General features: G+C 30.2%; 7 protein-coding genes across 7 annotated transcripts; 4 read left to right on the top strand and 3 right to left on the bottom strand.

Moving 5' to 3' along the window:
• Positions 1-3231: 3231 nt before the first annotated feature.
• Positions 3232-7565, bottom strand: TAF1C-like (TATA box-binding protein-associated factor RNA polymerase I subunit C-like). The gene is made up of 4 exons (XM_065507699.1): positions 7082-7565; positions 6825-7022; positions 4292-5479; positions 3232-3903 (listed from the first exon to the last, which is right to left on the bottom strand). The coding sequence occupies exons 1-4, from the start codon at positions 7533-7535 to the stop codon at positions 3290-3292; spliced, it is 2454 nt and encodes an 817-aa protein (XP_065363771.1). The 5' UTR covers positions 7536-7565; the 3' UTR covers positions 3232-3289.
• A 940-nt stretch (positions 7566-8505) lies between these two features.
• Positions 8506-9262, top strand: LOC135957370 (mitochondrial import inner membrane translocase subunit Tim29). The gene has a single exon (XM_065508104.1). It carries the CDS (start codon positions 8622-8624, stop codon positions 9195-9197), a length of 576 nt encoding a protein of 191 aa, XP_065364176.1. The 5' UTR covers positions 8506-8621; the 3' UTR covers positions 9198-9262.
• A 261-nt stretch (positions 9263-9523) lies between these two features.
• LOC135957870 (alanyl-tRNA editing protein Aarsd1-B) lies at positions 9524-12781 on the bottom strand. Its single transcript, XM_065508685.1, has 4 exons — positions 12638-12781; positions 12061-12573; positions 11611-11867; positions 9524-10254 (listed from the first exon to the last, which is right to left on the bottom strand). The coding sequence occupies exons 1-4, from the start codon at positions 12674-12676 to the stop codon at positions 9717-9719; spliced, it is 1347 nt and encodes a 448-aa protein (XP_065364757.1). The 5' UTR covers positions 12677-12781; the 3' UTR covers positions 9524-9716.
• Positions 12782-13453: 672 nt separating this feature from the next.
• Positions 13454-14446, top strand: LOC135959140 (uncharacterized). The gene is made up of 3 exons (XM_065510184.1): positions 13454-13826; positions 13910-14011; positions 14072-14446. Exons 1-3 carry the CDS (start codon positions 13513-13515, stop codon positions 14424-14426), a joined length of 771 nt encoding a protein of 256 aa, XP_065366256.1. The 5' UTR covers positions 13454-13512; the 3' UTR covers positions 14427-14446.
• Positions 14447-15048: 602 nt separating this feature from the next.
• LOC135959111 (uncharacterized) lies at positions 15049-16164 on the top strand. Its single transcript, XM_065510138.1, has 3 exons — positions 15049-15274; positions 15511-15612; positions 15670-16164. The coding sequence occupies exons 1-3, from the start codon at positions 15087-15089 to the stop codon at positions 16004-16006; spliced, it is 627 nt and encodes a 208-aa protein (XP_065366210.1). The 5' UTR covers positions 15049-15086; the 3' UTR covers positions 16007-16164.
• Positions 16165-16171: 7 nt separating this feature from the next.
• Positions 16172-16759, bottom strand: RpS28b (Ribosomal protein S28b). The gene is made up of 2 exons (XM_065510139.1): positions 16407-16759; positions 16172-16336 (listed from the first exon to the last, which is right to left on the bottom strand). Exon 1 carries the CDS (start codon positions 16663-16665, stop codon positions 16468-16470), a length of 198 nt encoding a protein of 65 aa, XP_065366211.1. The 5' UTR covers positions 16666-16759; the 3' UTR covers positions 16172-16336; positions 16407-16467.
• A 3704-nt stretch (positions 16760-20463) lies between these two features.
• On the top strand, positions 20464-22449 carry l(1)G0320 (signal sequence receptor subunit 1 l(1)G0320). The gene is made up of 3 exons (XM_065510136.1): positions 20464-20642; positions 21003-21719; positions 21787-22449. Exons 1-3 carry the CDS (start codon positions 20579-20581, stop codon positions 21897-21899), a joined length of 894 nt encoding a protein of 297 aa, XP_065366208.1. The 5' UTR covers positions 20464-20578; the 3' UTR covers positions 21900-22449.
• The last annotated feature ends 3370 nt before the right edge of the window (positions 22450-25819 follow it).

Genomic DNA, 25819 nt, shown 5'->3' with positions numbered 1-25819 from the left:
ACATACATATACTAACTTATCAGTATGTTGGTATATAAACAAACACCTACATACATATTAATACATAGGCTTACATGCATTTATACATACATACAAAAGTATTCAGGATGTATGTACCTTTTTTTTATATTTAAAACATTTTTATTCCAAAATAAACTCCTTTTGATTTACTTAACTACTCCTTAATGCCGCTGATACAAACAAGTAATTGAAGACTATTTTGTTAATTAAGTGGGTTCTTTTTAATGGGCCGCACACAAAATGGCAGCTTATATAACAGCATCAGCAGTTGTTACTGGAAAAAAGAGTAAGCAGTGTTGAAGCAGCACAAAAACAAAAAGCGCTCACAATAACAATTTTACACATGTAAGTATGTGCTGTTTACTTTAATGTATTGATGTGTGAGTATGTTTATATAAGTAATTCGATAGACATTTACATTAATTTTATTAAATTTCTTTAAACTTTTGCTTCCTTCTTTAACTAGGATCCTTCTTTTTTATTTTTGTTTGTTTATTTATTTTGTTGACACTGTGAACACTTTCACTTTTTAGTACATTTCGCTTTGTGCTCAAATTTTAACACAAAAACAAACTGTTAAACGATTCTACGAGGACACAAACACATTTTCACTCTCTCTCACTCACATTAAAAGAGAACCAGAGAATTTGTACTAAAACCAAAGAAGAGTAAGAAAAACGGTTAATAACACGAAAGCAACGAACTCACGAACAACTTAGACGACAGTTACTTTATGCATGTAGGCCGCAGTGAAGAGTCAGGACATTTTTGGCTTTATTGTTGTATTGGGGGCGTTTAAATTGTACAACAAAACAATAGCAGCTTTTTTCGTGTTTGGGGTAGACTACTTGGAAAATTTATTAACAATTTGGGTGGTCTATTTAAAAGTGTGTTATTGTTGTTATTTTTTTTGGGGGGGTGGGAGTTGGTAGGTGCTGGTGGTATCAGACAAACTTAATATATAAAAATAACTTTTGCGTAACACTTTAAGCAATTTTCTTTCAAATTTTTCTTAAATTTCATTACTTTTTTGTAACACTTTTTCCATTTTATTTAAACCTTAAACAAGTTATATGATTATTATTTCTTTTTTATTAAATTTCATTTAATATAAACTTTTTAACATTTTCACTATTTTATTATACAGATTTTTAATTAATAAATTTTTTTATTAATTATTTGTTTCTAATTTTTTTTTCCTTCTCTTCTAAGCCACTATACAAGCGTTTACCACGACGTCTGTTATAAAACTGTTGATGAATCTACTAGAGTAGAGAATTTGTTCTCATTTATGTCAAATGTACTAAAAAAAATGTCCAAAAAGGATGTTAAAAAAAAGAGAATGACAAAACGACAAATACAAAAACAATAAATTACTGTGACAGATGTTTCAACATTTGTTAGTTAGTTTTATGTGTTTTTTAACGTATTTATCCTGCTGTTGTAAGCACATTTTGTGTGCTTGGTTAAACAAATATAATAACTGACATTTAGAAGACAATTTAACAAATTTTTTTAGTTAATGTTTGGTTTTATTGTCATTAAACTTCATATGTAAAATCTAGGAGGACTGCAATGATAAAAATACTAACGTGAATACCATTACTATGTTACTAAAATTCCAATTAGCATTTTGGCCGGAATTCAAGTGTAAAACCAATTGAATAACTGTCATACATTCAAATTTCATAGGTTGAAATACACTTTTTAAACTTTTTTAAATTTATTTATTGAATCTGCCATATTTTTTAAGCCTAACAGTAAGTATTTAAATCTTGTAAACAAAATTAAAACTAATTGATCTCTACCGATATCATTGATGCCTCATAGCGGTGTGGTAGATCGGCGGTACGAAGCCTTGATCACGTTTGGGTATGTGCGGGGAGTATAGAATGCAGGTAAGGGTGACATAGTAGTTTTATTTAATTTATTTATAAATTTATTGTAAAGTAAAAAATATATATGGGAGATTTCATGTCAAGTGAACCAACTTTTGAAATCGATGTCCTCCTATTGGCATGAAATTTGCACCAAGGTTAGTTCTACAAGACAAGATCGGTCGAGAACTCTCTGAGTTACCCCCTCTAAAATTTGACATTTTGGCCAAGCAGGTGTTTTTTCTTATGCAAGTAACTTATTGCCTATTGTTCTTAGCAAAATATGTCCCAAATAGTTTAGATAGCTCCAACTCATGCTTGTTAAAATAATGTTCACAAATTAGCATTGTTTTTAGCTCAATTTGAAAGTAATTTTTTTTTTATATTTTTCAAAGAATCTGCACTACAATTAATTAGTGCAACATTTTAACCTGCAATCAAAAAAAGGCTGCATTAAACATACTATCACTAAATTTTCTAAAATGAGTAGTCATGAAATTGTTGAATTCAAATTCGAAAAATAAAAATTTTAAATATTTTTTGTTATTTTTAATGATCTATTAGTCTTAAGTTTTAAATTAGTGTACAGGAATAAACTTAAACCATTTTGAACTTAAAAATTTAGTGCACAATTTGAAGTTGCACTCAAATTAGTGCATACAAAAAAGTTGCAATAAACTGAAGATTGCATTTTTTTAAATCAACTAATTTAATTTTGAGTGCAAAATTTTTTAACTTACTATCACTAATGTTTAGTGAGGCTGCTAATAACTCAGCACTAAATATGAACAAAATGATTGCACTAATTTTGCACTATCACTAAGTATTAGTGCAAACTGCAAAATTAGTGCACTACCCCCATCTATGATGCCACTATTATATGTTGATCTTCGAAATATTCCAGGACTCTACGAACCAATTCTGGTGTAGTAGGACAGATTGCAGGGCAACCAGAATACATACTCAGTGATAACCGGTCACTGCTCAATTGGAAGTCATTGATAAGTGGGCGCACAGGACTTTTGTATGATGTGCGATGTTATTGAGGTACTAGAGGCAGAGGAACATATTTAAAAATTTTAAATTTTAAAAATTTCGCTCAATTGAAGAAAGCCGTAGAGAAATCGCGATTTCTTGAAAGATAAGAAAAGTGTTGGAACAATGAAGTTTCCCCAAATTAAATGCTTGGAGATTTTTAATACATACGGCCATTAAATTATCTACCAGTTCGTCGATGTCGAAAACATTTGTATTACAAACCGTTCGAAAGAATTTTAAAAACTAATACTCCATAAAATAATTAAAAATTCTTTTTATCATATTAGAAATTCAACAAGTTTTTATTATGTATATTTAACTATAAAATAAATGCAACCACCAATGCAATTTTCTTAAAAACCTTTTATATATTTCTTATTTTTCTTTTTGTTTTTAAGCTTTTCTACCACAGTCGTTGTTGTCTCATTATTTATTTGTATCTCAAGAGCAGAGGTATCGAAATTTTTCAAAGTGTTATCCATGATTTGAGTCGAATGTACGGCATTTTCAAAATCTATTGTTGTATTTTGAGTTTGAGAAATATTGATAGTACTATCCAAAATATGTGATGTATCAATTTCACTGTAGTGTGAAACTTCTTGTGTGGGTATTGATAACATAGGAGGAGGATTTGAATTAATATTAGTTTTAAGCCAATCTTCAACTTTTACAGCCGGATCGGGTTTGGCATTACGTATGTTGCCCAAACGTATGTGTTTTTCTTCTTCAATGTCTATATCCCAAATGGATAATAGATCGGCAACTAGAGCATCTTTGTAGGAGTGTAGAGTGGATAATGGTTTCTGCCAGCGACCCAAATGTAGACGTTTAGGGCGAACATTTACTGGAGGATTTGTTACATTGTTGGCTGGTACAACAGCATCATCGTCATATTCATTATCCATGGCATCAAAATCATATTTTTTAACTGAGGATAATGGCTTGCAAAGAAAAACTTTGCGTAAACCTAAAAAATGTAAGCAATATAAATAATTACAATAAATATTAAATTCCCTTAAAACTTTGTGTAAACCCTACAATGTTAACAATATCATGAATTTCATTTGACATCACAAACAAATTGACCTTGGATCTAAAAGTTTTGATAATATTCGATAAACTCAGAGTCATTTGGACATTTCCATTTTAAATCGTGAATAAAATCGCGAGTTTTTTGAAATTTTGAAAAATAAAAATAGAAATGTCCAAGGACTCGTAATGGTATGTGTTTCAAACACTCGTCTTTTTTTCAGTGCTCTTTTGTGGAATTCAGGATATACATAATTAAATGAATTTCTTAATTTTTTTTGTTTTATAAACCTTTGATAAATTTAAAAATTGTTAATTTTTCTTACCCTTCATGTTTTTTATTTCTGTATAGCTTAGAGGTTGTTGGGTTTGTTCATATATTTTCTGCTCAAATTCAGTCATGATTTCATCACTTTGTCTATTGCAACGTTCTTCATTTTCATCTTTCTCACGTTTACTTAGAGTATGTGCAAAAACGTCACCATTCGAATTTGAAGTTAATAGCAGCCCTATTCCAGATTCTGAATTGCTTAAAGATGATTTTATAAATTTCATACCGGTTGTACAACATTTAAGACGCGCTTCCAAGTTAGCTTCGGGCCTTAGACATTTTCCCGATACTCTAGCATGTTCATAAACTTCCAGAAGAGTGGTTGGTTGATAAGGTAAACATGGTGAACTGTAAATATGTTTCGGAGCACGCATTGATGATTCCATACTAATTTCCTGTTCATTGCGTTCTCTGGACAATTGGCAAATATGTAAATCACCAGCTAAAGGCGAGGACAAAGCTATATATTCAGTTTGAGGTAAACGGAATGTATCCATCATTAGAGGAGCATAACGTAGCTGATGGGTCCAACGACAAATGGCTCCATTAGTGTCACTAAAGGAAAATTTCTTCAGATGTCTTATATCCATACAATGCAGCTTGTGATTGGTAGCTACATAAAATAAATTATTGAAGTCACTTGGCAGTACGGCTGAAATATGATCACACATCATACTATCCGTAGCAGAGGTAACTTCACCCAACCACTGTTCCGGTGAGGTACGTGTATCGAGCAAAAAGAATTGTTTCTCATTAGCATAAAGGAATGTATTTTCTCGCCATGGCTTAACCGTGTTCCATGAAATACTCGGTGTATGAGGTGAAATTTCAAATAGTTTCACCAATGCCGGTACACTACAATTCAAATCGTACAAACGTACATGCTGTTTCATTGTTGTTATAATAAACGTATTAATATCACGCTCCGATTGGGCAAAACTTATAAATGGTGTGGACTTTGTGCGAAATTGTGTTACAGTTTTAATTTGTCTACTTTCCTTGAGGTAATTAAAAGATACAAGATTACGTTGGCGCGCTATAAAACAGTTTTGCTGACTATTGTCTAGGGATGTTCTGAGTGGGCGTACTTCAAATATTTCACTGTTTTCGGTAGTTTTATGTGAGGCTATCTTATGCAGGGAATTGGAATCACTGCCATCTTCTAGGGGAAATTCACTAACCGCTAAATTGATAAATAAAATATTTTATAAAACGTTAAGCTGCATACAGTGTCTCTTATAAGTATACGAATTTAGTTTTTTTACCATTAACCTAATTATTCAAAAGAAACATATATTTTATATTCCCAAAATAAAGTTGGAATCATTATTTATTTATCAGAAATGTTTAATAAATGTTCTTCTGTAATATAAATAGCCAAAATGCCATAAATCTGATACGATAAGGTTGTCCAAAGATTCTGTCAACACGGAAATAAAGAGAAAACTTAGAAAAAGCGCCACAACCCCACGTCTATCATTTCCAAAATTTTAAAATGAACTACAACTTTTATTTTAAAAGTGTAGCCTTGATTTTGTATAAGGAACTTCATATCGTGACCTTTGATGCAAATACATTGAGTTCACTCGGCCAAAAACTGTAAACGCAGCAACTACCCGTTTTAAATGCAGAGTTTATTACTTATTTAGTATGATTTATAATAAAATTAATCACAGTTTAGAAGAAGTGCATTAGCAACTTATAAGTCCTTTTTTGGGGCTAAGCACATTTTATATTACTAATTTTGGATTTTTTAGTGGACTTTGCACATTTTTTTACAACTATTTTTCTTTATTCTTGAATTTTAACTCTGTTCAATTATTAAAAGTTTCTATTGTCACTAAAGTTGTTCTCAAAAGGGAGTAGAGCATCGTTTTTGATATTGTAATGATAATAAATTTCCAAATGATAAAATATTATTAAAATTATTATTATTTACGTTTTTTTAGTTGTAATTAACTACCTGTTTCACGATGTCGAAAGAAAAATGATTCAAGCAAATTTGTATGAAAACTATTCGAAAGAATTTTAAAAACTGAGTGTTTTTCATATAAATTGTTTCGACATCGTGGAACAGGCAGTAAATGAATAAATTTAAAAGTTTGAATTTAGAATTTTTAAAAATGGACTTAGAATTTTGCATCATACCACAGTATAACAACAAGAAAATGGGAAATAATTGTAAATTTGGTTTACGCAAATATTGTATTTTTACTTAGCACTTTTGCGCACTAAGCTAACGATGTATTAAATCAAATAAATTAAAAATTTTTGGCAAATTCCGTCGCTATATGGAGATCTGACATCCACTTGGTTAAGAAACAAAAATCTACTATAATGAATGACTTCAGTTATTGCATGTTTTGGTACTGTATACATATACACAATTGGGATTAAGTTTCAATTAATTTAATTTCAATTTTACATATAAATTTAGAAAACATTTTAATATCATGTCTAAAATAGGATTTTCTTTCATAGTATAACAAAATTCTTATACTTATTTGGGACATTCAAAGAATACTTACACATTTCTAGTAAATGCTCGCCCCCTGCGTGTATGATATTTCCTTGATTTGGTAAAACGCTTAAATTACCACCCGTAAAATAATAATCGTAACTGCCATGAAAGTAAGGATCCGGCTGCAAATAAATACGTTCAGCCATATCATATACCGAGGAATGGTATATTCCATCTTTTCTACTACTTCTAATAGCTTTATTACCTATTAAAAAAAATATATATATGTATTCCTATTGTAAAAAACAAACCAATCTTACTTACTCTTCAATGCCGTTTGATATGAAGTTCTGGTGTGTTTTATACGTTTCATAAAGAATTCAGCATTCATCGGTCTTTTATAACAAAGATCTATTTTTTCACATTGCTTATTGGCAACAAATATGGGCCGCGGCACAGAAACAGCACAGGAAGGATAATTGGTTAACATCTCATTATTTTCCAGTGGCCACATGCCCACATTAAATGCTGGAAATACACTATGTTCCACATGATAGACTAATATTTTACTATTGTGCAGAAGTAAACGTTCAACTTCATTATTTCGATTTAATTTTAAATATTGCATTTGTTTTGTCGGTTTCTGGACCAGTTCTTCATCGTCTTCATTTCCATCCTCTAGGTTAGCTGACAACTGTGAAGGATCATCAAGAAACATAGATTTTCTTCGAATCTTGGCGGCGTTGTCCAAATGATGTCTTAACACTCGTTTAGGCATTTTTTTAAGTAAATTTTTAAACTAAACTTAAAAAAAAACTAAAAATTAATGTTCAAACAAATAATTGTTTACAAATATCTGCCCAGTGATGCCATGTATGTTTTAAGCAAAACGCTCACATTTACAACTTAAATGAGCTTTTCTTTGTTTAACCAAAAGTCCCTAGTATATACTTGGATTGTATCATTTTATTTATTAAATAATTCTAGAAATATTTTTTTATATTTTCTTATACACAAATACATAAAACGACATAGATAAAAAAAATTTAGATTCTAAAACCAAAAATCACTAAATTGACTACACTTTTATTGCATGTGTTATTATATTTCAAAGCGTTGCCAGACAAACAATACTTTTCCTGCCAAATTTATGATTAAAAACTACCAAATCTGCTACAGTATGTGTATTTCAGAAAGCACAGTGGTTTAGAAGCTATTTTGAAATTATTCAATTATGTTGCTCTCCAAAATTTAAAAAATATCACTAAAAATTCAGTTCTTATCCGAATATCAAGAAATTTTATATATACTTACATATATTGGTTATCCATTTTAGTATGTTGGAAATTTTTTTTTCGACTTCAGAATTTTTTTAAAAATATCAGTTTTATATACTCTAAAATTTCAAATAATATATATAAAAGATCCAAGCTGTTATTTAGTTAGAGTCGTATTTTTTTAAATATCTGTTTTAAATATTCTAAAAGCTGCTATAAAATGTTTAACGCTTCCAAATTTGGAACATCTAAAATACATCAAATTTTGTACGTTTTATGCTAAAAAGTTCTTAATTTTTTTTTCTCTGATAGAAAAAAAATTTCGTCTGGCTCGTATGTTTTTTTTTATTATTATTAACATTTTTTTGATAAATTTCAACATTTTCAATTTTTTATCGGATTTACAAATGTAAAGAAGTTCGTCAGCTCTGGAATTTCAAAAAGTGCTACCAAGTTTACCTAAGCATCGTCAGCTGTTTAGCAGTGTGTTTTCGTTAGTTGAAATTGCGAGAAATGTTAAATAATTCGTAAAATTTTAAAATATATTAATTAAAAGTAGTTTTATTTATAACATAATATTTACCAAGATGCGTCTATTACCATTTGGTATGCGTGTAGCCAACATGAGCACAAAAGTAAACAACACATTAGCCGTGCCAGAACGTTTCAAAGGAACGATGGTTGAAAAATGGGCCAGCTATTGGAAAGGTCTTCTCAGTGATTATAAAGAAGTAGTGATGGGTGTAGTAAAAGAGACAAGAGAGAAACCACGAAAAGCCGCATTTTATGCCATTACTGGTTATGGCTTATATCAATGTGGCAAACGCAACCCCGATGAAGAAGATTTCCACAAACAATTCCGTACAGCTAGCAATGATTTGATAATGGTAAACCCTTCTTTACAAAATCCTAAGTCAGCCGCATATATTAGACGTTTGCAAGGCGATTTAAATCAAAACCGTTTAAGATTTTTATCCCTGGGTATATGCACTATTTTATGGGAGGATTTATACGATCAAGACGATTGTACTTACCCAGCACAATGTGAATATACACAAGTAAACTTTTGGAATTTCCATGAACAGATTGTGGATATAGGATTTTGGAATCAATTCTGGCGCTTAAAATATGAGTTCTACAATTTCGATGTTAATTATTTGTGATAAGTTTGGACGAGAACATAGAAGCTAATAAATTTGTTTAAATAAATAAAATTTGTTTTAAAAAACTTGCTGGTCGGTTTGTTGAATTCTAGTATCATAATTTTAAAATTTTTTAAAGAGATGTACAAAAAAGCGTTTCAAAACGTAAAATATATCTAATATAAACTTAATTTTCCTTTTAAATCTTTAAGTTTAAATCTTGCATTAAGAGTCATCTTCATATTAAATTTTATATTTTAACTGGCTGCTGTTTTCCTTTTAGAAATTTTCACACAAACAAGTTAGTAGCGATAAAAAATATAGAAGATAAAGTTGAATACAGATAGTTGAAGATTTAATAAAAGTTATTTAATATCAAAAAGAAATAACAAAATATTTCTACCAGTAATAATATAAATAATAATATAAATATAGAAGATAAATATAAATATATATAGTAGAAGATGAAATAAAAGTAATATATCAACAAATTAACAATACATTTCTACCAGCAATAATTTGCAATTCGTTTCAGCAAAGTTAATTCAGTTTGCTGCCTTTTTTGTTGTGAATAAATTCACCCTTGAATTTCTCACGCATAGCTTCCTTATCAACCACCTTCGGTTTGTGGGTTTTAAAGTATTCCTCTAACATGGCATCACACTCTGGTATTTTATCGATATCGCATATTTTGCCCTGGAAATTTCCCTCCTTACCATTGCCTTTACCATCTAAGATAGTTAAAAACTTGGGTCCAAAATTTTGCACCAACTCAGCATCTCCTCGCAACACCATATGCCCCTTGCCAGGTTGACTACCAATATCTGGTTCGGATACAGTAACAAAATAAAGTGATATTTCTACGGGAGCATGTCTTAGGAAAGTGTTGATAAAATCTGGTTCTACACCATCTCTGCGATGTAGAGTGTAATATTTCGGCAATGGTTTAGGCATATTTATCAATTTTTCAGCCTCTGCAGTAGCGAAATCTTTCAAGAGCTTTTGAAACGATTTTTTGACGGCTTTCACATTATTTTGTATTTTTTGTATTAGCTCCAAATGTTGTTGAGGGCCACCCCTAAGTGATTCGAAATAAAAAGAAAAAATATTAATTAACAACTACAATAAATTTAATAATTTTAAGTACTATAAACAAATTGGACGTATTGGGCCCAAAATTAATCGCCGTTTTAAAAATATAAAAAAATTCAAATTAATTCAAGTCATGATACAATAATTGTAGAAGGTTGAATCATTAGTTATAGTTTTCAATATTTACCCCTGCTACGTCAAACTATGATTTTAAATAATTTGTTTTATTTTGTTTTCGCGATTTAACACGTTTTTTTTTAAACTAGTAATAATTTTTTTATTTTTCGTATTTATTTTTCATATTTTCTTTTGTTTGACTTTACAATAATTGTATAATTTAGAATGTATTTTCTATATTGTTGTGTCATGGTATAATTGTGAATGTATTTTCTAATGAGTATACCTTATATTGTTGTGTCATGATTCAAATGATAAGTTAATGGCATTTTTAACTCTATAAAGTATTGTGATTTCCGTTAGTTTGAATAATTGAAATCAAAATAACTAAGGCCTTATTCATAATAAAATTTTAAATTTATTACAGGTTTATAAAACAATTTTTTGTATGTAAATTTTATTTTATAAACCTTGTATAAAATTAAAAATTGATTATGAATAAGGATGATAATCTTCAATTTTTGGAATAGATGAAATGTTTTTAAGATTGTTTTTGAATTTAGCTAAATCTTTTGTTAGTTAGGGCATATGTCTTAAACGAAGTATAATTATATTAATTTTTAACCTTGGCTTTTGTCTAAATTTGTCATACACTGATCAAAAAACTAAGGACTTTATTTTTTGAATACCGTCGTCACCTTATTACTTTCTACTGGATGGCGATTGAGTAATAACTCATATAACAATATTGAAATTCTACTTCCACAAAGTGGGTCAAAAGATCAATTGAAATATTACTTTTGTTCTAGATGTCTACTAACAGAAACATTTTAAACTCAATTATTTCGAAATGGCAAAAAAATTATACACTATTGTTTTATTAAGGGGACGATATGTATCCCTAGGCTGAGGAAAATATGACCAAAGTACACCTCTAAGGTTGTAACCGAGTATGGGAAATTGTAGATCGCAAAATAATTAATTTTTGAGAACAATTTTTTTATTATGTAGTCTAAACTGAACATAATTATCTTTCAAATGCATTTTATATTAATACAATTCGACTAGGGTTTTAAAATACAAGTATTTCAAGTTATAGTCTACGTAAATTTGCTGGTTAAAAAAAATTAATCGTGAATTAAATCGCGAGTTTTTCGAAATAAAAAAATATAAATGGAAATATCCAAAGGACTCGAAAGGGTATGTGTTTACAAAATATACTTACTTTAAAACCAAATTAAGTTGTTGCTCTCTTTGGAACGATTCACCTAAACGTTTTAGAACACGTTGTCCCACTACAAAGTGAACAATAACACTGTTCTTGTTTTTCTCGGCATATAATAGTTTAACGCCTTGCAATTGAAATAAATTGCTAACATGGGTACCGCAACACATGTTATTACGTTGACCTTCGATGCATATTACACGTACGGGACCTTGCCAATCTTTGGGTAAACCACGTGGAGCTCTTACACCATCCATCTTAAAAAAGTAAGATAATTTAAATTATTTTAACATTCTCATCGCACTTGCTGAAATTATTGTTACTAGCACAAACATACATATTTTTGACGAACTTTCTTATGATGATTTTATACAACCTAAAAGTTGATAAACATTCATAAACTAAATATTTTGTTTTTACCGATGTATGTACATATTTTTGTATACAAACCTCTAATAAAGTCTCAGGATCCAATACCACAACGTTAACTTCCTTTCCCTCTCTTATTATGTTATTAGCCTTTTCCTCGATTAAATCCAATGACTCACGGCTAATTAAATGTTTGGTATTAAGTTCTATATAGGATGTCTCAGTTCCTAACCACCACGAAGTAGTATCATAATTAAATTCTTTGTCAAATAATTCTGTAATCAAATGTTGCCCTGAATGTTGCTGCATGTGGTCAAGGCGTCTATCCCAATCTATGCATTGTTTAACAACAGTACCCTTTTCAAAGCCCGTTTCAGATTCTATAAAGTGAACAGCATCGTTGCCTTTACGAATCACACTACGTACGGGTAAATCATTGATAGTGCCGTAATCACATGGCTGGCCACCACCCTCGGGAAATAGTATAGTATCCTCACAAATAACATTATAACCTTGCAGTTCTTTAGTTTCGTTTGAGCCGGGTGGGCACCATTTAAGTAAACCAAATTCACATGATACTACTTTTGTCGTAAACTGAAAATACATACGTAAATTATTTGTGTATTTATTTTTAATTCAATAAATTAATTTGTATTACCTGTTTTAAAAAACTATCCTCCTGGCATTTAAAAACCATTTTGAAGCAATACCTGTATTAAATATCTTGATTGGTTAATTACGCAAAAGTTGGCAAAATTACACAATTTGTTGTAGCAAAATGCACGTACTCTAATCTCCTGCTGGATAGTAAACAAACGACAGTCAGTACCAGGTGAACAGAATTGCGGCGTAAAACCGCAAAAATAGTACGAAAAAAATAGTATTTATGTGCTCAAATTAGAAAATATCCCCTAAACAATTGTTTCCGAATTCGATCAGAAATCGTTTCGACAGTCTGCTCAAGTTGTAGATTTTGTATCTGATGTCGGTAATACATTATACTTTGGGGAAATTCGTACATTTTCCAGACTTGCCGGGCAAAATTCTGTTCCAGTTCTGATGTAAATTTCAAAAGAACTTTAGACATGTCTGATTGATAGCGAACAAAAGAAAATCTGATAAAACTTCCGAGATCGTTACAATTAGTATTTAAAATAGGTATACTTAACAATTACTTATGTCTTAAGATTAGTGTATTTCATCTCGGAATTAAAATGTTTAAAACAATTCCTATATTTTAATTAAAATATATTTAATTTTAAGAGACCAATATTTTATAACACATTTGCAAACAAAATAAAAAATTTGTACTTGCGATGAAATCTTCAGGTATATGGAGCATATTTACAATGCATTTACGACATACGACTTAATTCTGTTCATAGCATAGTCCGTTAAAATAAGAATTGGCAGCACTTTTCGCAATAAGTGTTGTCTAATTAAACTTATGAAACAAATGACAGTTATTTTCAAACACAAATAACACGAGAAAATTATTTTAAATTATTATTAAATTTATATTTCAATACAAATATGGATTGTGTATTTTGCTGGCAAAATAATTCTTCGCAACTACAACAAAATGTAGAACTAAAAAATTCAAAATATTGTAAATTATATGCGAAACATGAAAATATGGTTGAGAAACAAATACAAAAATATGAACATTGCAAAACTTTATATACCAAATGTGATTATTACCTGGAGCAGTGGGTGCATGAATATATACTTAAATTAGAGAAACTTTTAAAAGACCACCAAAAACTGGTAAAACAAGAAATGGAAATGCAAAAAGAACTTATAAATGACATGTGGATACAATCTCAAAGATATTTAATTTTAACAAGGTATAATTTTTTATAAATCGCATTATTTTGTTGATGCCTGTACTAATTTAAAATTAATATTATTTTATTTTTAAACTATGTAGTGGAGTATGTGTCAAACCCTTCCCTGAAATTGTATCCTTGCCCACTGAAAACAGGGCCTTATGCAGATTTCATACAAATTTAAGAAAAATCAATGAATCAAAGTAGAATAACTTAAATGTACCTTAAACATACTTGAAATTTAATCCAATTTATCTTACTAGTTGTCTTTTAGCATTGTCTATGGAAAATATACGAACTTGCCAAACTGAATTAAACCGCCGCTGCGAACAGCTAGATACTACAGTCGAAAGTCCATTTATGAAAGGCTCCTGTTCGTTGAAATCTTTATTTTACATTCGAAACATTTTGGCTGATTTATTCCACTACTTTTATAGCAATTTATGCAAACTGAAATGTTGGTCCCAACTTTTAGACCCTGGAGATTCTGTGTCCATAGAAGATTATATGAATTTGATTAAATCAAACAAGGAATGCGATTTAATGGAAAATTTAAATAATTGCTCATGTTTGCGTTCAAAACGAAAGGAATGTATTAATTCTCCTAAAACATGTTAGATTGGAATTATATACACATAACCAGGAAGTTCTTGATGGTAAAATATTCAGTAATATAAATTTCTGTGATACATATCAATTTCAAAGAAAAATAATTTTTGCAATTTTATTGACTTGTAATTTCTCGTAACTTATTGGTCTATTATGGACCGAGTGTTTACAATTCAATGAGGTACTTGTTTTGAAGTACAATAGACAGATCTCAAACCAATAGAAATCCTATGGGAAATTGTAGATCACAAAATACGGACTCAAAATTAAGGTACGGTTAAAAAGAATGGCAAAATATTTCCAATTTCTTTAATTGGTTCAATGTATCGTCGCTAAGAAGCAGTAATAAAAACCAAGGGGTATTCAAAAAAAATACTGAGTACGGGCTACTAAACGGGCTATACAATTTTTCTAAAAATGAAACATAAGTTTGCATCGTTTTCTAAAAATACCATAATAATACTTTTTAGTTTGTACTATTTGAGCTATTTAAATAACGTTTAATTAAAACCACATTTATTTGACACACCCTATTCGACATAAAGTGTTATAAAACTTGGTAACACTCTTAAAGTAATAACCTCTAATTTCAATCAAAACAAACAAACAATTTGTATTTTTGATAATTTAGAATATTTTTATGTAGAAAGAAAAAAAATTAAATTAAAAATGACAACAGATACACAATGTGAAGAGAAAAAACTCAACCAAATCGAAGATGAAACCTTAAGGCAGTTATTGGTATTAGAAAAAGAATTTCGCGAACATAATGCACTAATGAAGAATGAAATGCAATTGCAAAATGAATTGGTAGCAAGAATATGGATATTATCACAAAGATACATTCTCCTGGAAAGGTGAGTATCTGGCTTCCATCTCAGAATTATAAAGAGAACTATACGGAACCTAATTAGGTAACGACAATGATATTTTTTACACAATAACGATACTGCACTGGAGACGTAAGTTGACTTAAGCTACAAGTAAACCTTCATCACTAAAGTAGCAAAATCATCTTTACTTTGCGTATCATCATGCGGAGATGATAAGCAAATTATCTCTAATATAGTATAATTTTTGGAAATACTTTTAGCACGGGCCCTTGCTGTCGCTACCCGGAAATCTATACTGGTCCAGCTGAAGATACCCTATTACAGGAATTCACAGAGAAATTAAAACAAATAAGAAGTTCCAAGTATGATTATAGTTTCAATATTCCTTTAATGTGTTATCATTAATTTTTATTTTCTAGTTGTCGCATTAGCAGTTCTGTAACTGAACTCCGGAAATCCTGTCTTGTTTTTGATAACCTATGCGCCCAATTGGACATGAAAATTGAAAGTCCCCTAATAATTGGCGATGCTTTTCACAAACCTATATCATATTTTATAGAATTAGTTAGTGATATATTTAAATATTTCAATGCCTGGCTGCTAAAACTAAGATATTCTTCACATCAGTTTGATCCATTTAAAATAGAAGGCATAGAAAACTATAAAAAACTGATAGAAATATCGGAAGACTTTGAAGAATACCTAAATGTTGGTTTGGCCTACTGCAAATGTCTCCGGCCTAAGGCAAGATGTTGACACATAGAAAACTTATTTAATGAGTTACCAAGAATCCTTCCGGCAATAACAAATAATTATGTTAATCCTGTTTATGTTACATTGTAAACTGAGCATTAGTATTGTAATTCCATTTCAATAAAAAATAAAATATTTTTTCACTTGAATTAACTAACACACTTTCAATTGTTTTTTTTTACTAATTTACCAAGCCTTCATAAAGCTTTAAATTTATTTGCGAAATATTCACAGCAGTTTTTTTTTGCAAAATAATGTGTTACATGAAAAAAAAATAATCCACAAAGTTCAAAGCACAAGTTCCTTAAACGTCATTTTGCTGCATGCGAATATCTAAAAAACCAAAACAAACTTTAATTAGTCAAAAACATATACACAATAATTGCACATTCTTTAACAATACCTTGTTTGTAAATAAATTTAAAGTCTTAATTCATCTTGACACTCCCCTAAAACATCAAGTCTTAACGAAGTCTTCTGGCTTCACGTTCAGATTCCAACAATGTCAAAATATCACCTTCACGGACGGGTCCCTTAACATTGCGGATAATTTGACGGTTTTGTTCTCCAAGGAATTCAACCTTAACTTGTGTACATTGACCTTGGGAGCCGGTACGGCCCAAAACTTTGATGACACGTGCCCAAACAACTGGTTTATCCATATTTATTTAATAAAATTTGTGATTTTCGTAAAAAAAATTCACGTGCGACACACACTCAAAGTGACAGCCGGAAACAGAAAGAACGTATTTTCGTTCATTTTTGGCAAATTTGTTGTTTGTTTCGTTAAGATTTTCGTTCAATTATTTGGTAGTCACCACACAGAGTTGCATTTGGGTTTACACAACATAATTGTCTGCAACAGGGTGTTTCGAACTGAACGTATATAGTGTAAAAAAGTATTAAATTAAATATATTCTATAAATAATATAAATATATTCATTTCAAAATTTAATTTTTTATATGATTATTAATGAATATGTTTATGTACGTATACAAAAATGGAAATAGCCTATTGTAGAACTCAATCCTGAAGTTGAACGAAAACTTAACTCGTGTTTTGTTTATGTTATGACAATTTAAATTTTTGTTCAACATATTTGGCATTAAGTATCTGTGTTTTGTTTGTATTTAAGTAATGTGTTTTGAAAGTTACACGCATTCACACGATGATTTTTTTTCATGTTTGCCCAGACGTCTGTTTTCATGTTTGTCGATGATTGTTGTACGCGGGGTAGAGAAGAATCGGGGGTAAGAAAAGAAACATGATTTCGGTTTTTCATGTTTCTTTTTGACATTCCTCTTTACACTCATTCGTATTCTTCTTATTATATTTTATAATTTTTCGTTTGTTGAAGTGAAAACATCATATCTATTAAAAGAAAATTTTTTTAATACATACATATTTAAATAAACAAAGAAAGAAATAAAAAAACAAAAATATTTAATACTTAATTGAAAATGTGGACAAAAGAATAAATAAATAAAAAAGATGTTTTCGTTTAAAAAAATATTACGAATAAACAACTAAAGAGAATCAACAATTAAATGTTAAAAACAAGACAAATATAATTTCATGTAAAAATCACCGTGTAAATGTTCATGATTTTTTGGATATTCTCAAAAGGAAATTCGAAAAAACAGACGTCTGAAAAGTCTTAATGTAAATAGCGCCTTAAACATAACAGTTCAAATGACTTTTTGCGTTTTTTTCCAGTTTTGTTAGGCGCCAACTTGTCTATACTTACACCTAAAATATAAAAAAATAGCTGTCGGAATTCTTGCGCCATCGACTTCAACGTTACTTCCAGCATTAATTCCTTTGTTGTAAAAAGTGTAACATATGATTTAGCTGGTTTAATTCTTCGTTGTTTTCATTTATTGTCTCTAAACTCGACTGTCGTCCACTCTATTAATTCACAATCCATCTCTTCAAGTTGTTCGACAGGGAGGATTGGAAAATATCCTTCAAGAGGGTGGTGGTATCGACGGCCTTCGTTAAATTCAGCGCCACCCGGAACGTTCTCAAGGTTTTTGGCGATCATGACCTTGTGAGACTTGAGTAGCTATGGCTGCGCTTTTCCGGAAACCATGCAGGTGATGAGCTACTGAGATGTGTCGCGTCGTTATGGAGAGAAGAGCCTTGAGTGTTTTCGCGACTAGAGATAACAGGGTTTAAACAGAGGGATCAATCGACCCATTTTCCAGGTATAATTATGCTCTTGACGTTTTTTAATTTTCGTCATAAACTCGACCCCCATCTCATCAAGGTTTTTCAGCATCATTCATGGAAAATGGGCCAACAGCCTGAAACTTCGTTAGGCATGAAAAGTTATGGTTCGTCAGTGACTAGAAGGTTGTGAACGTTTTCTTTGGCCTTATCACTATCTGGGTGCTCAATAAAAATTCGGCTAAAACCTCGCGGACATTTTTTAGGGTCGGAAATGGTGGTATCGGCAAACTGAATCGCGGCTCTATTATCCTTCTTCGAGGGGTTAGGGATAGATCTGACCACAGCTTTGCCAATTCCTGCGTTCAAGTTGCAGTTCTTCAAATTATCCAACCAACATTTCCGTTTGTGCTCATTTACCAATCTGCTAATTTCTACGTTCAGCTGAGCAATCCAATCACAATTTGAATTCGTACAGCCGGTATAAAGCGAGCAGCTGCTATTGTAACAGTTTCATTGAAAATCCTCTCGTTATTGTGAACATATGAGGTAGAGTGTCCAAAAAACTGGCAAATTCAAAAAAACCGGTTTCCGGTTTAACCGAAAACGTGTACATTTCAAAAAACCGGATTTGATTATTGTCTTTTAAAAAAACGGGTTAACCGGTTTCGGTTTTTGTCTTCAAAAAACCGGTTAACCGATTTATAATAAATTTTTATTTAATATGAAGTAGGTCTACTTAAATTTATTTTTATTTGTGAACGCTAATTGGAAATGTGTTAAGAATGGTGTACTAAATCTTCGGAAATTTTGCATTTTTGAATTCTTAATGCTCTATCTTTATGCAATTATTTTATATCTTTTACGAAATATTGACAAATACTATAATTTTCTACACAATAAATCAATATTTTTAAAAATGGTTTCAAAGTTTTTCATAAATATGTTTGAAAATATATTTCATTAAAACCGGTTAAGTCTTACGAAAACCGGTTTGTCAAAAAACCGTAATGTTAAAAAAAACGGAAACCGATGGAGTTTACAAAGATGGAAAAACCGGTTGACCGGTTTTCGGTTTCAGTTTTGGATACTCTAATCTGAGGGCTCTTCCAATTCCCATTTTTTCAGCAGACTGTTCTCAAAATGTTCAAATAAACATCTTTGTTGATAATGCCTTAGATAAATACCACATTTCCAACCTATTTTGCTGATATTCATCCCCAAACCATTACACTTCCTCCTCCATGCTTAACTGTTAGAGAAATATTTTTTCATTTTAACTCCTAATTCGGCTTCCGCCACACCATAGTTTTTCCATCACTTCCAAATAAGTTCAATTTGCTTTCATCGAGAAAAATAACGTCTTCCCACCAATTTACATCTTTTTTTATAAGCTCCTTAGAAAATTTTAACCAATGATTTCTGTTTTTTAAATTCACGAAAGGCTTTATTTAATGGTGCGACATATTGTTGCTTAAACTGTTTTTCCAACTTCCGCCTTAACTTCACTAGCACTTATGCGTGGGTTAGCCTTGATTTTTCTAACAATAGAGGGCTCTTCCATCTCGGTAAGCTTTTCTGGCTGCACAGTTTGATTTTTAAAATCAATTTGATCCTCGTTTTTATATCTTCTGATAATTTCACCGACTGTATTTGCTTCATATTCAATATTTTTTTTGGTTTTTTGATTTGTGCAACTGTGCTCTTTTACTGCGTTGTCAGACCAATTACTCTAGATTGTGAATCCCTCTAATAATTAATCAATTAAAGACAATAAGTGTGTTCGCGTAGTTTCCAGTAAAAAATATCCAGTAACTTTAATTGAGAGCGTAAAAATACATTTACTCTCAATCTAAAAAAATATCCAAAAAAGTACGCGAACAATTTGTAAAAATAAGTTGTATTTTATTATAAATCAATTTAAAATGTTTGTTTTGTGTTATTTTACTTCTTTTCGAATCGAATAAAAAAAATCAGCCAAATCGCTCCTGCCAGTTCTCACGTGATGACATTACATACATGGACCATTTAATTTTTATATATATAGATTATCAAGTATGCAAAACAACTAATGTTCGTTGAATTTTTATGAAAAAAATATATTATACATGAAACACCTTATTTCCATCATAAAAAAGAGAAAGACCATTGAATAATTTTACTTCTGAACACTTCCATTATTAATTGACAAACCCCAATTTGACGTCTCTGACACGTAATACGATTTCGTATCAAATCAAACAACAACAACTAAACTTCGTTTTGTATTTTCTCTTTACGCATTCGGTTTTCATACGTTTTTCTGATTTCGCTGCCGTCACATCATAAACGGGGAGATTGCTTACGAGCCGCGGAATACTTTTTTAAAATTTACTGTTTTTAATTAGAAATTAAATAAACATAAAATGAAAAATTATATGTTAATATTGTTGTTGGTGTTACCCACCATTATTTGCACATTTAATGCACGTAAGTTTAAAAAAAAACAATTTTGTTGTAAGTGAATTGTGTAAAAATCAAAGAAGTGCAGTGAATGTGTGACGTTTTCATAATGTGTGTTGTCGTCGGCTTTGTTGTTGCAGCAGCAAACGACGTACTTTGACGTGGCACAGAAAAACGATGTTATTGAAATGACAACCACTAACTAGTATCGTCAACAATATTTGAAAGTTTTTATTTCTTTGATTTAAGCAATTTTGAATGAAAATTATGTGAATTAAGGAAATTTTCCTACAATTTAGGTCAAGATCATTGTTAGTAATGAGTTGGCATGAAACTCAAAGCAGTAACTAATTCATTAAATGCTAAATTTCTCTTTTTCCTTTTTAGCCAACAAATTCTCAGCTTTTGCTGAAGATGTCGTTGAGGAAGACATTGTTGAAGCTGATGGTGATGATGGTGCTGTAACCGGTGAAGATGTCGAAGCGGACGAAGACTCAGACTCAACACAATCAACATCCCCCTATGCTGACACAATTTTGCTGTTTACCAAACCTACTTACACACCTGGTCAACAAATGGATTTACCCGGAGGCAAGCCCGTTGAATTCTTGATTGGCTTCACTAACAAGGGACCCAACGATTTTGTTGTTGAAACTGTTGAAGCTTCTTTCCGTTACCCCATGGACTTTAACTATCACATCCAAAACTTCTCAGCTGTTGCCTACAATCGTGAAGTTAAGTCTGGTCTTGAAGCCACTATTTCCTACTCATTCATGCCCTCTGATCAATTTGCTGGCCGTCCTTTCGGTTTAAACATTGCTATGAACTATCGCGACTCCAATGGTGTTCAATATATGGAATCTGTATTCAATGAAACCGTTTTGATTTCTGAAGTCGATGAAGGTTTGGACGGTGAAACTTTCTTCTTGTATGTCTTGATGGCCGGTGTTGTTGTTTTGTTGTTGGTTGTCGGCCAACAATACTTGTTGGGCTCATCTGGCAAACGTAAGCGCACTGCTACCAAGAAAACTATTGAAACTGGTACTGCCAACGATAACTCCATTGACTACGAATGGTTGCCCCAGGAGACTTTGAGAGCTTTGCGTAAGTTCTAGTGAGGTTGCAGATAAAATTCATATCTAATTTGTTTTACTCTTCTTTTTTTTTGCAGAAAAATCTCCACCCAAATCGAAGACACCCAAAACATCACCCAAGCCAAGCAAACAAAGCAGTCCCAAGCAAACACAGAGCCCTAAACCCAAGAAGGCGGTTAAACAACAATAAGATTTTTTTTCTTCAAACGTTTTTCACATTCGTTTCATTTTTAATTTATCATTAATACATTTTCATTTTTGAAAAATCCAACTTTTCCACGTTTGCCCCACTCCAACCAACCCTCCAGAAATGTTTGAGATTTTGTTATGGGAGAGAACGTTATGGGTTCTTTCCTCACAACCTCCTGTTTACCATCGAGAAAGGACTTTTATCATCTTTTTTATATAATTTTAAGTAAATTTTATATTGTCTTCATTTATGGAAGACTCCTCCCTGATTATAGAAAAATTGGTAGAAGTCTATTCATCATAACGCTGGTTGTTATTATGTCTTATTATTTTTTTTCGTGTTAGAAGTGTAATTTAAACGAGTTTAAAGTCTTTAATATATTTCATATTGTAAGTCAAACTGAATACTTGACATTCTACTAAATAAAACATACCTAGTGTACTTTTTTTTAATAAAAAACTTGTAAAAAATTTAAATGGATTAATTTTTTCTAAAGAGAAAAACAAGAATTCATGAAATAAATTGATATGAATGATAATTTCTAAACGAATACTTCAATGTTCTTATTTCAATACAAATTTCCAAAAGACAGAGGCATTTAGCGTCATTTAGATGGTAATAAACATTATTAAAATTTTGATTTTGTTTATTTAATTCTAATAAGATTTGGCCATGGATATACCCAATATTAAAATTTCAAAGAACTGCTTAATGGTCTTTCTACTGATGTTAAGTATTAAATTTTATAAACAAATGAACTATGAATGAGGTAAGAATTATTTTTATAAATAATGAACTATTTAAAGGGAAACAAACACAAAATCATATTGATCAAAATTAAATTTTATTTAACATTAAAATAATTTTTATTTTTGAGATTCGCTAATTCGAGGAAAATGTATTTCCAATTATAAAATAGGGATGTCTAAATATTCTTAATAAAGTTGCTAGATAAAAAATACTGCATGATGTAATCAATTGGAATCGGTCCTGGAACCGAAAACTATTTTAATTTTGTTTACACACATGCTCTTTTTGGTTATTTGTTAGGTTTTATTTTAATCATCGTGAGCAATTTTCGATACTAAAATAAGAACATTTTGTCGAATATTATATTTATTTTTTGACCAAAAATTAAAATCTTATTAATTTAAATCGGTTGAAACAATATAGTTTTTCACGGGTTCGATATATTTCAAAGAAAAATCAAATACGCATTTAAGTTTTCAATAAGTTTTGAAAAACATGAGTCAACTATACTGATAAGATAACTTACAGCAAGACAGTAAGCATTTAATCGATTACCGAAAGGGGTTGCCTTAAAATAGTTAAATAATGGTAATTTAATGCTAGATCTGCCCATTCTTTTTCTACAACTTCTATCGATCGATTAGAATATGATATCAAAAAGTCTTATGTTTCAGCGAAATAAAATAGCCATAAAATGTTTTATTGAATTTTGTTAACATTTGTCAGATTGTTGTAGAGTACAGTAAATGAATTTACTGTGGTTTAATTCATAATAAATATATCAGTTAATTTAAAATATTTCAATTTAATATTGGAAGCTATGTAAGTCCAGTATTAAAGTTCGATGCTTATTCCGTTAAAAGTCGATATATAGACGCTGACTTGTTTTCTTAACTGAAAGTGTTAAGGGGTAGCAAAATATGTCACCACTAAGGATTGTAAATCGATTTTAATCGTACTTAATTGAATCTTTAATCATAATTTAAAGTTTTAATTATATATTTAATTTAAAATATGTTCCAATACATATTAAATTAACTTTTATTATTTAAATCGAGAAAAATAGTATTTATGGATGAAGAAGGCAGTTTATTAAATTATATGAAAGTCCGACCGAAATACAATACATTTATCCCTTGTACATTGAATATCAGAAAGTGATTTGTAAAATAATGATGATGTAACAAATTTAACAGATGCCACACAGAATAAATTTAAATTATATCAAAATATCGATTATTGCTTAGAAGCTGGACGAAAATTAATTGGATTTTTTAAAAAATCTTTCGTAAGGAATAAAATCTATTATAAATACTTCACATACCTTAAGGCGCAATATTTTTCGCTCGTAAAAGTATACATGAAATATTTTTAAATTTTTATTTGAAAATGGAATTTTTAGTTTTTCTATAGAAGCTAAATACGTTTTAATTTTCATTTTCGTACGAATTTAATGTCTGTGACACAGTTGAATGAATACATTTTAGTTTGATTTCTATTTGTGTACATAATTTAATTAATTATGTTAAAATTTGTTAGTAATACAAATAACTAAAAGTATACATTAATGAAATATTAAAAAAATACAAATTGCATTGCATAAAATTAATTTTTTTAGGATTTTGATCTATTAATTGAAAATTTTTAAATGTTTCCATTGTTCCACTGTATATCAAACATGATAAATTTTTGTCTTTTCCAAACAAATTCAAATTGATAAAAGTCAATGAAAATTGTCGTCTGAATATGCTCTATTGTATTTGAGTGTGACTAGTGTAGAGGGAAACAAGGGGGATATTACAAACTATAATGACCCAGCAAACAAATTTGGAAGTAGTTCACTTTAACGACTTTTTAAGCTAGTACCATAGGGTAACATAGAGACGAGACGGAATTGTCGATAACCTAAGTCTGTTGTCAAAAACCTATCTCTTACAACAACAAAGTACATGCTAGTCAATGTATTTTGTTGTTGTATCAGAAATATTATTTGTTGTACTTTTGTTTGACAAATCGGAGTGTCTCGTCTCTATGTATAATTCTCTGTGGCTAGTACATTACAATGAATTCTAAAAAGACTTCATAAATTCATATAAATTTTTCAATAATGAAATGATTAATATCACACCAAACTGTTTTTAAATAAGATCTGAGAATTTTAATATGTATATTAGGGTGAGTCGATTTTTTCACGAAAAATCGTATAGCAGAAACGCATTCTACGGAAAATTCTAAGAAATTTTCCCCAAGAAACCATAGGTCTAAAATCAAATCCTATCTTGAGCATTTTGTCTTTTATCCAATAATATTTCAGTACATATTTTTATACCCTTCACCTTCGTAAGAAGGTTATATATAAGTTTGTCATTCCGTTTGTAATTTCTACATTTTTCATTTCCGACAGTATAAATTATATATATTCTGGATCCTTATAGATAGCGGAGTCGATTAAGCCATGCCGGCACAGCGAATCTTTTTTTTATTGGATAGGATTGGATTTTAGACCTATGGTTTCTTGTGGAAAATTTCTTAGAATTTTCGGTAGATTGCGTTTCAGCTATACGATTTTTTACTTTTCGATCGTCCATAAAAATCGACCCAGCCTAATGTACAGTAGCCCAATAAAGTCTACATACAGGAATTCAAATTAAATTTCTTTCGTTGAAAGCTGTATTTGTAAGTTAAAAGTAGTGAAATATATTTGTTAAAAAAATAAATTCACACTAAAAAAAATTAAAACAACATTACTTAAGTCGGGTTTAGCAACATTTCCTATCACTTCCAAAATTTCACCGTTATTAAATTTTATGATTCTGAGTCAAAAACGAAATTTTTTTTTGGTTTTTTTGGCTTTAATGTTCAAAATATTATGAAACTTAATAGTCCCGCCCACCCAAAAGTAGGCGTGACCGAGAATAAATTTTTCGTTATTTTACTCAGAATCAATAACTCTAATAACGGTGAACTTTTGGGCGTTATTTGAATTTTTTTTTGCTAAAATCGACATAAGACATTTATTATTGCTTTAAATTAAAGTAACATAATAATTTTTCCTGTATGTAGACTTTCTTGGGCTACTGTATATATTTCAATTCAATTAAATAATTGTGACATATCTAACACAATGTATATGAAAATGTATGACATTCACCAAAGAAAAACGTAGTCAA

This window comes from Calliphora vicina, chromosome 4 (genome assembly GCF_958450345.1).
Source record: "Calliphora vicina chromosome 4, idCalVici1.1, whole genome shotgun sequence".
Lineage (NCBI taxonomy): Eukaryota > Metazoa > Arthropoda > Insecta > Diptera > Calliphoridae > Calliphora > Calliphora vicina.
This window is presented reverse-complemented; position numbering and strand designations above follow the sequence as displayed.

Bases quoted from the DNA above. Each gene is read 5' to 3' on its own strand.
- TAF1C-like (XM_065507699.1), bottom strand. From the start codon at position 7,535: ATGCCTAAACGAGTGTTAAGACATCATTTGGACAACGCCGCCAAGATT. The intron at 7,023-7,081 runs GTAAGTAAGATT...TTTTTTTAATAG, and splicing joins ATATCAAACGGCATTGAAGA to GTAATAAAGCTATTAGAAGT. The intron at 5,480-6,824 runs GTAAGTATTCTT...TTATCAATTTAG, and splicing joins CGAGCATTTACTAGAAATGT to CGGTTAGTGAATTTCCCCTA.
- LOC135957370 (XM_065508104.1), top strand. From the start codon at position 8,622: ATGCGTCTATTACCATTTGGTATGCGTGTAGCCAACATGAGCACAAAA.
- LOC135957870 (XM_065508685.1), bottom strand. From the start codon at position 12,676: ATGGTTTTTAAATGCCAGGAGGATAGTTTTTTAAAACAG. The intron at 12,574-12,637 runs GTAATACAAATT...ATGTATTTTCAG, and splicing joins AGGATAGTTTTTTAAAACAG to TTTACGACAAAAGTAGTATC. The intron at 10,255-11,610 runs GTAAGTATATTT...CGAATCACTTAG, and splicing joins CAACTTAATTTGGTTTTAAA to GGGTGGCCCTCAACAACATT.
- LOC135959140 (XM_065510184.1), top strand. From the start codon at position 13,513: ATGGATTGTGTATTTTGCTGGCAAAATAATTCTTCGCAACTACAACAA. The intron at 13,827-13,909 runs GTATAATTTTTT...TAAACTATGTAG, and splicing joins AGATATTTAATTTTAACAAG to TGGAGTATGTGTCAAACCCT. The intron at 14,012-14,071 runs GTAGAATAACTT...TTATCTTACTAG, and splicing joins AGAAAAATCAATGAATCAAA to TTGTCTTTTAGCATTGTCTA.
- LOC135959111 (XM_065510138.1), top strand. From the start codon at position 15,087: ATGACAACAGATACACAATGTGAAGAGAAAAAACTCAACCAAATCGAA. The intron at 15,275-15,510 runs GTGAGTATCTGG...AAATACTTTTAG, and splicing joins AGATACATTCTCCTGGAAAG to CACGGGCCCTTGCTGTCGCT. The intron at 15,613-15,669 runs GTATGATTATAG...TTTATTTTCTAG, and splicing joins AAACAAATAAGAAGTTCCAA to TTGTCGCATTAGCAGTTCTG.
- RpS28b (XM_065510139.1), bottom strand. From the start codon at position 16,665: ATGGATAAACCAGTTGTTTGGGCACGTGTCATCAAAGTTTTGGGCCGT.